The sequence below is a fragment of the Hippocampus zosterae genome, chromosome 11, assembly GCF_025434085.1.
Source record: "Hippocampus zosterae strain Florida chromosome 11, ASM2543408v3, whole genome shotgun sequence".
Classification (NCBI taxonomy): Eukaryota; Metazoa; Chordata; class Actinopteri; order Syngnathiformes; family Syngnathidae; genus Hippocampus; species Hippocampus zosterae.
The window spans coordinates 23,565,306-23,577,970 of NC_067461.1; the positions used below are offsets into that span (position 1 = coordinate 23,565,306).

Below are 12,665 nucleotides of genomic sequence, written 5' to 3' on the forward strand. Positions count from 1 at the left end.
GCTGGCAAAAACAGACATGGGCGTGGTCTTCTGCAGCGCGCTTGTTGTTTTGTTTCTGGTGTATTTATAGAGCACCGTAACATCCGCTTGTGACGTGTGCTGCGTTAATCTCGCGAGAAAATTTTTTATCCCGTTAAAATTCATTTAAATTAATGCCAATAAAAACGCGCTGAACTGACAGCTCTAATAATTACCGTATTTTCACGACTCTAAGGCGCCATTAAAAGTTAAATTTAAATTTTAAAAACTTAAATTTTCTCCAAAATGGCCTTATGGTGCGGAGCGTCTTTTGTATGCGCTGAGTTCCAAAATCTGACTGACACCCGACACGCTGTTTATATAGAGAAAAGGCGGAAGTGACTGTGGCCAGGCATGCGGGAAAGAAGTCGGTCAATCAGGGAAGGGTGGTGGGCACGTGTATATATACATATATGGAGAGGGAGAGAGAGAGAAAGAGAAGGCAAACGTGAGAGAGGACAGGCATGCTGGGGAGCAGTCCGCCAATGGGTGAAGGGTGGGCGTGTAAGTGGACGCTAAAGGGACGCCGCAAGCAGGTACCAACACCTGTATAGAGTGTGGCAATGTGCATTGTTGCAAAACAACTCCGGTTTTGGTTTCTAAGAACCCCCGAAAATAAATTCGATGAAGAGACACGCCTACGAAGCTCAGTTCAAACTTCAAGCCATCGGTTATGCTTTTGGCATGCGTGCCCATCTCCCAGCAGCGGTGAAAAACCAAGTCAAGCAAATGAACTCTGAGCTTGCCGTTATTCCCGGAGGCTTGACTAAAGAACTCCAACCGCTGGACATCGGCATCAACCGGGCGTTCAAAGTAAAGTTGCGAACAGCATGGGAACAATGGATGATCGATGGCAAACACAACTTTACAAAGAGTGAGAGGCAGCGCTGGGCGAGTTACGCCACAATTTGCAAATGGATTGTGGCTGCTTGGACGAACGTGTCTGCTTGCACTGTTGTTCGAGTTTTTGGCAAAGCCGGCATCGTTTCTGTGGAGCCGCATGGCAATGAGAGTGACTCTGACAACGAGAGGGAATGCAGCGTTTTTGATGGATTACGGTACTTGCACAATTGTTCAATTCTTTCTACACACACACGCGCTGCCACCATGTTTCGCTCTGTTCTTTACTTTCAAATGTGGGAAAGCTTCACACGAGAGAAATGTTGACTTTGCTGTTGCTGCTCCTTCTTTCCGCTCATAGCAACTCACACTTTAGCATGTGATGCATTCAATGACAACTGGGATGTGCAGTCCTCTGCTTCTGATACAGAAGATGAGGACTTTGATGGATTTCTGGGTGATGATTGATCGAAAAAACGTGAGAACATTGTACGATGGCTAAATAAAAAACACCCGAATTCAGTTCTGCTTTCGTTGCCTTTTTAAAAACGTGTTTTTAGCTTGTATCTGTATGTCTTGGCATGCTACCATATGCTTCAAGCTAACGTGTTAGCATGCGTGCGTGCATGCCGTATGTTTATGCTGGCGTATGTTTTGACTGAGGCAATCTCTCTCTCTTGTATAAAAAAATAAGGCATTAGAAAAAAGGCATTGTAAGCCTTTCTGCACCTCATATTTTAATATGCCACAAAATGCATTAGGTTCATGGCGGAAAAAGGACATGGGACTTGGGGCCACGCAAAGCATCTTGATGTAAGAAAGGAAAAGCGCCGTTTGAGTCCTACCCTGATCATGTCATATGCCTAGTGACGATACTGAGCAAATCAAAACACAAAGTTCCCAAATGTGAGGTTTTCAGATCCAAAATGTGAAAATAAAAGCAGCTGAAAAGGTTACATCTATTAAATTTTATTAAATCAGCCGCTTATGGCTCAAAATAAATGGTCCAAGTGTCCAATGTTTGTCTATTGGGTTTACCCTTACGTACCCCTAACTAATTTACAGCAGTTGTACATAAGTAACACTGGTCTCATTATTGATTAAAAATAAATATCTCCCAGAACATTGCATTTGTAAATATTTATCATGACATTTTTGGAAAAGATTATTCTATTAGAATCAGAATTAAAATCATCTGATTCTGACCTGAGATCCTGGACACCCTGTGGAAAAAACTAATTTCAGCTCCCCGTATCCGATCTTGTTCTTTCAATTATGACCCACAAGTCGTAACCATAGGTGAGGATAGGAACATAAATCAAGGGCTTCAGCTTTCAGATCAGCTCCTTCAACATCACGACCAACCGATACAAAGTCCTTCATCTCTGTAGATGCTGTACCTGACGTTGTCACGCTCCATCCTACCTTCACGTGGATTATTTTATGCATTCAAAATTATTTTTATTAATCGACCGATTAATCGGTAATCTGTATTTTTTTTTCTCTGACAAAAAATCTGCATCAGCCTCAAAAAATCTGTATTGGTCAAGTCCTATATGAATTTATGATTAATCTTCTCATTAATAACAGTAAATCTGTTAAAATGGTTCACTAGAAGAATTTTACGACAAACAGGCTCAGGAAAAGGGCAATTTTCTGAAATGCACAATCTTTAGTTGACAACATCATAAATTAATCATAAATATTTGAAAATATGGTTAGTAGGCTAATTGAAGATGCAATCTTCTATATATATATTCCGCGTCGTCCCGCACACGGTCTGTCCTTCCGTCTGTCCCTTTTCAAAACGTACCTACTTCACCGCGCCGCTACTGCGCCGCTGCGCGCCGCCACTGCGCCGCCACTACGCCGCTCAGGCAGTGGCTCACTACGATCGCGTGGGCATCTTAGCGAAAAAATGTTGTCTACCCACAAGCATTGCAATGAAATTGTTAGTTATTTAGTAGAGCTAAACATCTCTTTATTTTCGCGATAAGCAATGAAGATGAACAAAAAGTTGAACCAAGCAACAACACTTTTGTGGGCCGAAGGCCCACCTTACCAGCCTTCCGCATGAACTAGCTGATGAGCCGCCTGGAGGGCGGCGAACCACCACCTTACCAGCCTTCCGCAGGAACTAGCTGATGAGCCGCCTGGAGGGCGGCGAACCAGCTAGTATAACTATAAGTGATTTCAAAAGCTGGATGAAGTGCCCTAAATTATATTAGAATCAGAATCATCTTTATTGGCCAAGTATGTAGAACACACAAGGAATTTGTCTCCGGTATAACACGCTACATTAGTATCACATTAAACAAGGACATCACAAATAGGTATTCAAGGACATTTCGTAATGTAATGAACTGTAAAATATAATTCACCCAAAATTGAACTAAAATGTTTGGGTGGTTCGTGGGATTGTTGTCTATTGTTTTCCTTGGTCCGCGAATGACTAATTATGGCCCTGGGCTGAGCCAGTGACATTGCAAGATGGCTGACAGCCAAAGTGTGATTATTAACTCGAGCATTGATGAAAGGAGGAGCTGGTACGAGAACAATGTCAATTGCACAATATTATGTCGATAATATTGTGCAATTGACATTGGCAGGGGTGGCCAACACGCAGCTCGCGATCCGCATGCAGCTCATTTGCTGGTTCAATGCGCCTCCCGAGCTTTCACACGACAATTGTTGAGAACGCCTTGGAGAGAGCGCTGCCATTCAAACAATGGCGTTTAAAACACAGAACGTACTACATCAGCCTATCAGCGGTCCCATCACTTGATTGACAAAGAGGTCAACCAATCAGATGACAAGTCTAAGTGCTAAGCTAGTCAGTGAATTACCTCTGTTTTTAAGTCAGAGGTGCCCAATACGTCGATCACAATCGACCAAGACTCAGCGGACTGGTCCCAAGTAGGAGGAGGAAATGTGGGGAAAAAAGATGTGCGCTTGTGTCTTTAGGTTTCATTTGTTTGGCTGATGCTTGTCGTGGCGTGCATACATATTTGCGCGAGGGCATGGCGGTGCGTGTGTGTGTGTGTGTGTGTGTGTGTGTGTGTGACTGGTTGGCCACCCGTGCACTATACACTCCATTTGTGCCTTGCAGTAATCTGCTTCAATTCGCTGGAGAGGCGGTCTAACACACAACCGGTCTCATCCCTGATTAGTTGTGAGGGATCGACCGGGGCTGCTGCGGTCCCTGAGTTCCCCCACTTTGTGCCGGATTGATGCATTTTACAAAGCAGAGGGAAAACTAAAACCCACGGTAGTCACTTTAAAATAGTGGAACAACTTCCTTACTTTCGGTAGAAGGGCTGAAAACAACAATGAAGTAGCAGCAACAGTAATCAAGGTAACTAACATAAACTTTGCACAGCCACAAGTATACAAAACGGACTTGTATCACATCATAATAAGGTACCGCACACCGCACATGCAGCCCCCCCCCCAAAAAAACAACAAAAACCAAAATAACCTAAGTTGTATACAGTAAATATTCTCTAGTAAGGGATCATATTTGCGCTGTCCAATCCTTCCTTACAACAGAATTTCCTTATGTGGGAAATTAGCACGGTAAATGTCCTTTATGAACATGCAAGTATGTGAACAAAATGCATGTGTAACAACACAAGCAATGAAATGCAAAAATATATGCTCCAAACACTGTTTATAACGCAAAGGCTGCAGTATAATGTACATGTGTATGAACAAAATACAGTATAACAAACGTAGGACTATTTGCTTTAAAATGAGATGAGTAACAGACCTGGTGGCTTTTCTTTCCATTTACTCACTGTCTCTAACTCTCAACCTCCCCTTGGATCGCCACCCAAGACAGCGTTGCTCACCTGATGTCATGCAATGAACATTTAAAGCCAGCCATGGGATGCTTCAAAGTCCTCGATGGCCATAGTTAGTGCGATGGAACTCGCATTCTCTCTAATTAGCGCTCTAGTCAACGTAAGGTTTTAGCATTCTAACAAGTAATGCATTCCAAGAAACGTTCGTTTATTCGACTGTCCGTCAACCCACAAGCAATTTACTCTGAGCAGGTAATCGGATGCACTCCATCTTCCACAGATCGAGCTACAGTATCTACACACATAGATATTGAGGTCCCTCTTGGCCAATGGGAGGCCAGGATGATGCTCGATCAGCCAGTGGCAGAGCAGCTATGAGTCTGTTGCATTCAGGAAACATGCTAATAGAGTCACTTACATGACACTGTTTTGTTTCGAATGAGAGTAAGTAGTGGCGCGGACCGAGTTATTTCATAGTATCGAGCGGGACTCGCTTGTGTTTGCGCCACTGCGTGCTTCTGTATAGCTTCTGGGTTCCGGGTAGTGGAAATTCTTATTAATTGATCGTTAATGTAACACAACATTTTAATGCATACGTTTTTAGTCGGGGTGAGGGAATTTCAGTTTGAAAGAACTCCTGACTGGGGAATATTTATTATACCTTTAAAGTCCTTCAGACCGCAATGATGTGTCCCATACTATTTTGAGCGGCACCATGGTTGACTGATAAGCACGTCGGCCTCACAGTGCAGAGGTGTGCACTTCCAGGCCCTTCCTGTGTGGAGTTTGCAAGTTCTCCCTCTGCGTGTGTGGGTTTTCTCCGGGTACTGCAGTTTCCTTCCACATTCCACAAACATGAATGTTTACTTAATTGAGCATCCTTCATTGTCTGTGTTAGTGTGATTGCTTTTTTTTTTGTATGTGCCCTGCGATTGGCTGGCAACCAGCTCAGGGTTTACCCCGTCTACTGCACGAAAATGGCTAGACAGCAGGCTCCGCCAAGGGGGGCGCGTTTGACCTCAGGGAGCATGCTTTTCAATTTTTTTATTTTTATTATTTTTTTACCTTCCTAGAATAAAGGATTTTTATTTTTTTTACTGTCCGAAAATAACGTGCAGTTGCAACTCCACAACATCAGGGGACAGTGGCGCTCTCATTGGTACAGAGTTTGCGCAGGAAGCATTCAAAGGGAGGAAATATGACAAACCATATGCAGCACTTGGCTTCACTGTGACTATAGTGGGAGAGGAAGAAAGATCAATGTTCTTACTGTGGTCTTTAATGTTGGCAGTGGACAGCATGAAGCCAAATAAATTAAGGCGTCACTGAAAGACATTACACCTCAATCACGCTGATAAGCCGCTTGAGTTTTTTCAGCGAAAACGTGCCGAATATTGCCAATAATCATCCCGCTTTGTGACTGCTACTTCAATAAACTAAAATTCACATTGAGCAGGAGCTGAGAGTTGCTGTGTTGCTGCTTCAAACCTCGCTTCAAAAAGCTGTGCATTGCAAAACGTGCTCATTGTAGCCATTAATCCAGACATCATCTTTGATGAAAAAAACTCAGCACAAACTGTTTTATATATTTAATTTTGCAGGTTAAAGTTTTGTTAATATTGTGCTCCTGAGTTAATTTTGGTGATCAATTTGAATGCATTATTATTTATTGTTTTTATGTACCGTATTTTCCGCACGAAAAGACGCACTGGATTATGAGGCGCACCTTCAATGAATGGCTATTTTGTAAAAATCTTTCATATATTAGACAGACGTACCTGTATTTGGTGAGACTGTTTAAAAAATTAACACCGCAACTCTCCTTTTTTCTGAGCTGCAACACATACTTATTTAATAAAGCAGCGACACAGTTCACTGAACCATCCATCCATCCATCATCTACCACTTATCCAGGGCCGGGTCGCGGGGGCAACAGCTTTAGCAGGGAAGTCCAGACTTCCCTCTCCCTAGCTACTTCTTCCAGCTCTCCCCGCTGCGCCTAGAAATTCTGTCCATAAAGGTTATGAACAGAATCAGCGACAAAGGGCAGCCGTGGCGGAGTCCTAGCCCCACTGGAAACGATTCCGACTTACTGCCGGCAATGCGAACCAAACTCTGACATCGGTGGTATAGTGTCCGAACAGCCCGGTTTGGTACCCCATTCCCACGAAGCACCCCCCACAGAACTCCCCAAGGGACATGGTCAAACTCCTTCTCCAAGTCCACAAAACACATGTAGACTGGTTGGGCAAATTCCCGCATACCCTCGAGGACCCTGCTAAGGGTGTAGAGCTGGTCCACTGTTCCACGACCGGGACGAAAACCACACTGCTCCTCCTCAATCTGAGGCTCGACTTCCTGACAGACCCTCCTCTCCAGCACCCCTGAATAGACCTTACCAGGGAGGCTGAGGAGTGTGATCCCTCTGTAGTTGGAACACACCCTCCGGTCCCCCTTTTTAAAAAGAGGGACTACCACCCCGGTCTGCCAATCCAGAGGCACTCTCCCTGTTGGCCACGCGATGTTGCAGAGGCGTGTCAACCAGGACAGCCCCACAACATCCAGAGCCTTGAGGAACTCCGGGCGGATCTCATCCACCCCTGGGGCCTTGTCACCGAGGAGCTTTTTAACCACATCGGTGACTTCAAACACAGAGATAGGAGAGCCCACTTCAGAGTCCCCAGGCTCTGCTTCCTCCAAGGAAGGCATGTTGGTGGAATTGAGGAGGTCTTCGAAGTACTCTGCCCACCGGTTCACAACGTCCCGAGTCGAAGTCAGCAGCGCCCCATCCCCACTGTACACAGTGTTAGTGGTGCACTGCTTCCCCTTCCTGAGACGTCGGATGGTGGACCAGAATTTCCTCGAAGCTGACCGGAAGTCGGCTTCCATGGCTTCACCGAACTCTTCCCACGCTCGGGTTTTTGCCTCGGCGACCACCGAAGCTGCGTTCCGCTTGGCCAGTCGATACCCGTCAGCTGCCTCTGGGGTCCCACAGGCCATAAAGGCTCGATAGGACTCCTTCAGCTTGACGGCATCTTTTACTGGTGGTGTCCACCAGCGAGTACCGGGGTTGCCGCCGCGACAGGCACCAACCACCTTATGGCCACAACTCAGATTGGCCACCTCAACAATAGAGGCACGGAACATGGTCCACGCGGGCTCAATGTCCCCCGCCTCTCCCGGAACATGGGAAAAGCTCTGTCGGAGGTGGGAGTTGAAACTCCTTCTGACAGGGGATTCCGCCAGACGCTCCCAACAAACCCTCACAATACGTTTGGGTCTGCCAGGACGGACCGGCATCTTCCCCCACCAGCCTACTCACCACCAGGTGGTGATCAGTTGACAGCTCCGCCCCTCTCTTTACCCAAGTGTCCAGAACATGCGGCCGCAAATCCGATGATACAACTACAAAGTCGATCATCGAACTGCGGCCTAGGGTGTCCTGGTACCAAGTGCACATATCGACACCCTTATGTTTGAACAAGGTGTTCGTTATGGACAATCCGTGGCGAGCACAGAAGTCCAATAACATAACACCACTCGGGTTCTGATCGGGGGGGGGCCATTCCTCCCAATCACGCCCCTCCAGGTCTCACTGTCATTGCCCACGTGAGCATTGAAGTCCCCCAGCAGAACAAGGGAGTCCCCAGCAGGAGTACTCTCCAGCACACCCTCCAAGGACTCCAAAAAGGGTGGATATGCTGAGCTGCTGTTTGGTGCATATGCACAAACAACAGTCAGGACCCGTCCACCCACCCAAAGGCGGAGGGAGGCAACCCTCTCGTCTACCACTGAGCACTGAGCCGGGGGGCAATGAGTATGCCCACACCTTCTCTGCACCTCTCACCGTGAGCAACTCCAGAGTGCAAGAGAGTCCAACCCCTCTCGAGAGAACTGGTACCAGAACCCCGGCTGTGTGTGGTGGCAAGTCCGACTATATCCAGTCGGAAATTCTCTGCCTCACACACCAGCTTGGGCTCCTTCCCTACCAGAGAGGTGACATTCCATGTCCCAAGAGCTAGCTTCGACAGCCGAGGATCGGACCGCCAGGGTCCCCGCCTTTGGCTGTCGCCTAGCTCACATTGCACCCGACCCCTTTGGCCCCTCTCATGGGTGGTGAGCCCATGGGAAGGGGGACCCACGTTGCCTCTTCGGGCTGTGCCCCGTTCTTCATTCTTCAATTTTCGTAGTTTCATTGAAGTAATCGTTAGTTTACGTTTTTCGGATGCAGTCATGAACGCCTCGAGAGTCGAACTGAAGAGAAGGCACGGAGACGGACAAAGACATATCTGCGTTTGTTGAGACTGTTGAGACTGAAAAAACAACAACAACACCACCACAGCTATCCTTTTTTCGCAGCCGCAAAACACGGCGGTCACAGTTCACTGAACCAAAAGCAAGTTCTAACATTGTAAGCATGTCTCCAGCAAGGAGCCATCTTGGGGGTCGACATATTACTGTAATGACCATACACTAGACGCACCAGATTTTAAGGCGCTCGGTGAGCTTTTAAGAAAATGGAACACATTTTGGTGCGCCCGATAGTGCGGAAAATACGGTACTTAAATTCACTCGGGCAATATTCAAAACTTTCCAACTAAGTGGTCATCCCTTTCAAACTGGATCCAGAATTCCACATCTGAGTATATTTAATGTGCTTTTTCTCTCTTCACATTATGGAACAACGCAAATTTGACTTGTCATTTCCACGATGCAACGTTTTATTAAATTTAACCTAAGAGTATTGCCCTTGGTATTCCTGGATTGGGGTATTTCCAATCATATGTCATATGGCTTTGCCTTTCAGATTTTACCCACAGCCCAACGACTACTTGATGAGCTCTTATCCTCTCAGTCAACTGCAATCAACACTTTGTGTGGAGCTCCAGGTAAAATAGCCTTCAACATCTCTTGTATGCTTGCATTCCAAATGGGAGTAAGATGGTTAATAATATAAATACCTTATCTTGAATTACTATAAAAATTGACTTTGCGCATCTGTGTGTGTGCGTGCGTGCGCGTGTGCGTGTGCGCGTGCGCTTGCGGGTGTGTGTGTGTGTTTTGTGTTTGAAGACCCCACAGCTGGACCTTCAGCTTCTGACCAGAGCACCTGGTATTTGGATGAGTCGACTCTGAGTGACAACATCAAAAAGACACTCCATAAGTTTTGTGGGCCTTCACCTGTTGTATTCAGGTTGTTCAATTTACATACACATTTCGAAACACACTGTTATGCTGTCCCTTTTTGGTGAAGTCGTTACACTTGAATGTTTTTACTCACCCAGTTATTTTTTTAAATGATTTAAGAACAGGTATTTTGAAAGAAAGTTAATTAGTCTAACCTAATTATTTCTATTCTACATTAAAAGCACAATTCATGCTGAGAAGAAAGCCTTATTCATTGTGAATGATACCTGTGGGGCAGGGGTAGTGAACTCCGGTTCCTTGAGAGCCATATCCTGCCTATTTTAGGTCCCTCCCTACTCCAACACACCTGATTCAATTGTTCAGGCCTTGACAGAGCTTGCTGCTGAGCTGATCATTTGAATCAGGTGTGTTGCAGTAGGGAGGGACCTAAAACAGGCAGGATATGGCTCTCGAGGAACCGGAGTTCCCTACCGCTTCTCTGGGGGCTGTGTGCATCGCTTCCTGTGAAACTGCGGCTTCCAAAACTTAAAATTTAGCACTCTGTGCTATATTGTAGCAGCCACACTTCCAAAACATCAGTGACGCCAAGTTTGACAGAAAGCATTCATTAGCACTATGCTGCCAGGGTGGCCAATTTTCACTTAAAACTAGAGCTGTCAAACGATTAAAATATTTAATCTAATTAAAAATGCAACTGTCATAATTAACTCAAATGGACTAAAAAATTAATCGTGATTACTCACACATTTTTTATCGTTTCTGAATTTCCTTTTACATTTTTTGTCCTATTTTTCACCCATTTTAATGCTGTCATCAACATGGAATCATGAATCAGTTTTCTATGTGCCAAATGCAAATATTTACTGAAATAACAATTTTGATTTTCAATTTTACATGAACATTTTTCACTTGCTTATCTGGGCAATTTGCGCATGTATGCTTCGGCAATGGACTGATCTATGGGCCAGGAACCTTTGGACCTCAGCTCTGACACACAAAATAATAGTTTCAAGCGATTTTCACTCCAAGCACAACATCCCAGTTGAACGAGCGAGCCCACTGGACTCATGTGGATTCTTGTCGCGGTTGAGAAGCGGTGCAGGCAGAGGAGGGAGAGGAAGCAAAAGTGGGGTCTGCAAGTCGAGCCTCCTCCCAAGGCTGAAGAACAACTGAAGCAGAACACCTCTTCCGAGCTTTTACCTCGCCAAAGCCAGATGAATCGCCAACAAAATGAACGATCTCAACTCAACTATATTTATAGAGCACTTTCAAGCAGCCATCGCTGCATACAAAGTGCTGTAGATGGAGCAACTAACATATACAACAGTAAAACAACAAATCGGTAACAAAGACGGTAGAAAGCACCGAACAGCAAAACCAAAAACACATCTGAGTCATGCTGAGTCAAATGCCAACTAATACAAGTGAGTTTTGAGGCATGTTTTAAAGATGGGCAGCGAGGAGGCTTGCCGAATGTTCAGTGGGAGGTCATTCCAGAGAGAGGGACCAGCAACAGAAAAGGCTCGATCCCCTCTGAGCCTCAGTTTAGTTCTCGGTACTTCTAATAATGTTTGGTCCGCAGACCAGAGGCGTGGTGTAGGGGCGGATGAGATCAGAGAGATAAGGTGGTGCAAGGTCTTTTAGAGATTTGCAAACAAATAATAGGATTTTGAAAATAACTCTAAAATGTATAGGAAGCCAGTGAAAGGATGGCACAGTCGGGGCGTTATGTGCTCCCTCTTACGAGTACAGGTCAAGAGGCGAGCAGCGGCATTCTGGACAAGCTGGAGGCGCTTAATGGAGGATTGGCTGACGCCAAAGTAAAGGACATTGCAGTAATCAAGCCAGGATGTGATGAAGGCATGAATTACTGTCTCAAAGTGTTCTTGAGAGAGGAGAGGTTTTACTTTGGCCAGCTGTATAAGGTGAAAGAAGCTGGATTTAACAATGGCACCAATTTGTGGGTCAAGTTTAAAATCACTGTCCAGTTTAAGACCCAAGTTTGAGACTGTTGACTTAAGATAAGGGGACATGGGGCCCAAGTCTACAGGATGGGATCTACAAGGGCCACTGGGACCAAACAGTATCACCTCTGTCTTCTTTTAAGATTAGGATCTCCTTTATTTGTCCCGCAATGGGGAAATTTACAGTCAGACTTCAGAAAGGAAAACACTGGGTAGGGAGAGGGAAAAACAAACCCACGCTCGAACTATCCTTTTCTGAGGATAATACAAGTTCAGGATTAAAAAAAAGACCCGAGCACATAAATAAGCATATGACAGATACAACAAGTCACAAGACATAACATGTAATGAGGGGGCCGATTACTGGAAAGAGGAAGGGGGGGGGCAACCGCAACGCGGCCCGTCCGACCAGCTGCACGGTCCATCGAGCGCTCTGGGGATCATTCCACGTCGCGGGGGAAAAGAATATGAACGATGAAGACCGTTATGATAAGGATGTGTATGCGCTTTTGATTGTCTGGTTGTGTATGCGTGAACAGGCCGCAGCTGCTTCGTCTTATCAGTCCATGGCCGAGAAGGAGGGGGGTGATGGTGGGGGCACTAGCTTCCGTGCTTACCTTCCATCCAGCGGAAAGGGCTCCAAATAGCGTTGTTTATTTTGGAGGGATGGCAGCCAACAATTTCAGGTGCCCTTGAGTCCGTGGCTGTATCCCTTCACTGGCGCGGATCAGCCAAATCCTCAATTCCTTTTCAAAGCCAGAATTCCGACTTCTCCATGTTGTTGTCGATCGTACGGAGACGCTCCAGAACCGCAATTGCGGTTGAGCTCAGTCAGCGCTTGAGTCTGAGTGTTGGACATTCATTCGCGCGAGACCATCGAGAATGACCGGCA

The 12,665-nt window shown here is 45.8% G+C and overlaps 1 protein-coding gene across 2 annotated transcripts in view; it reads left to right on the forward strand.

Annotated features, from left to right (window-relative positions):
* zswim8 (zinc finger, SWIM-type containing 8) overlaps window positions 1-12,665 on the forward strand; it is a 204,509-nt gene that overhangs the window by 58,879 nt on the left and 132,965 nt on the right. For both annotated transcript variants that reach the window (XM_052080981.1, XM_052080982.1), the window contains exons 6-7: window positions 9,469-9,550; window positions 9,735-9,855. In XM_052080981.1, coding sequence (XP_051936941.1) covers window positions 9,469-9,550; window positions 9,735-9,855 — 203 coding nt within the window. The remainder of the gene's footprint in view (window positions 1-9,468; window positions 9,551-9,734; window positions 9,856-12,665) is intronic.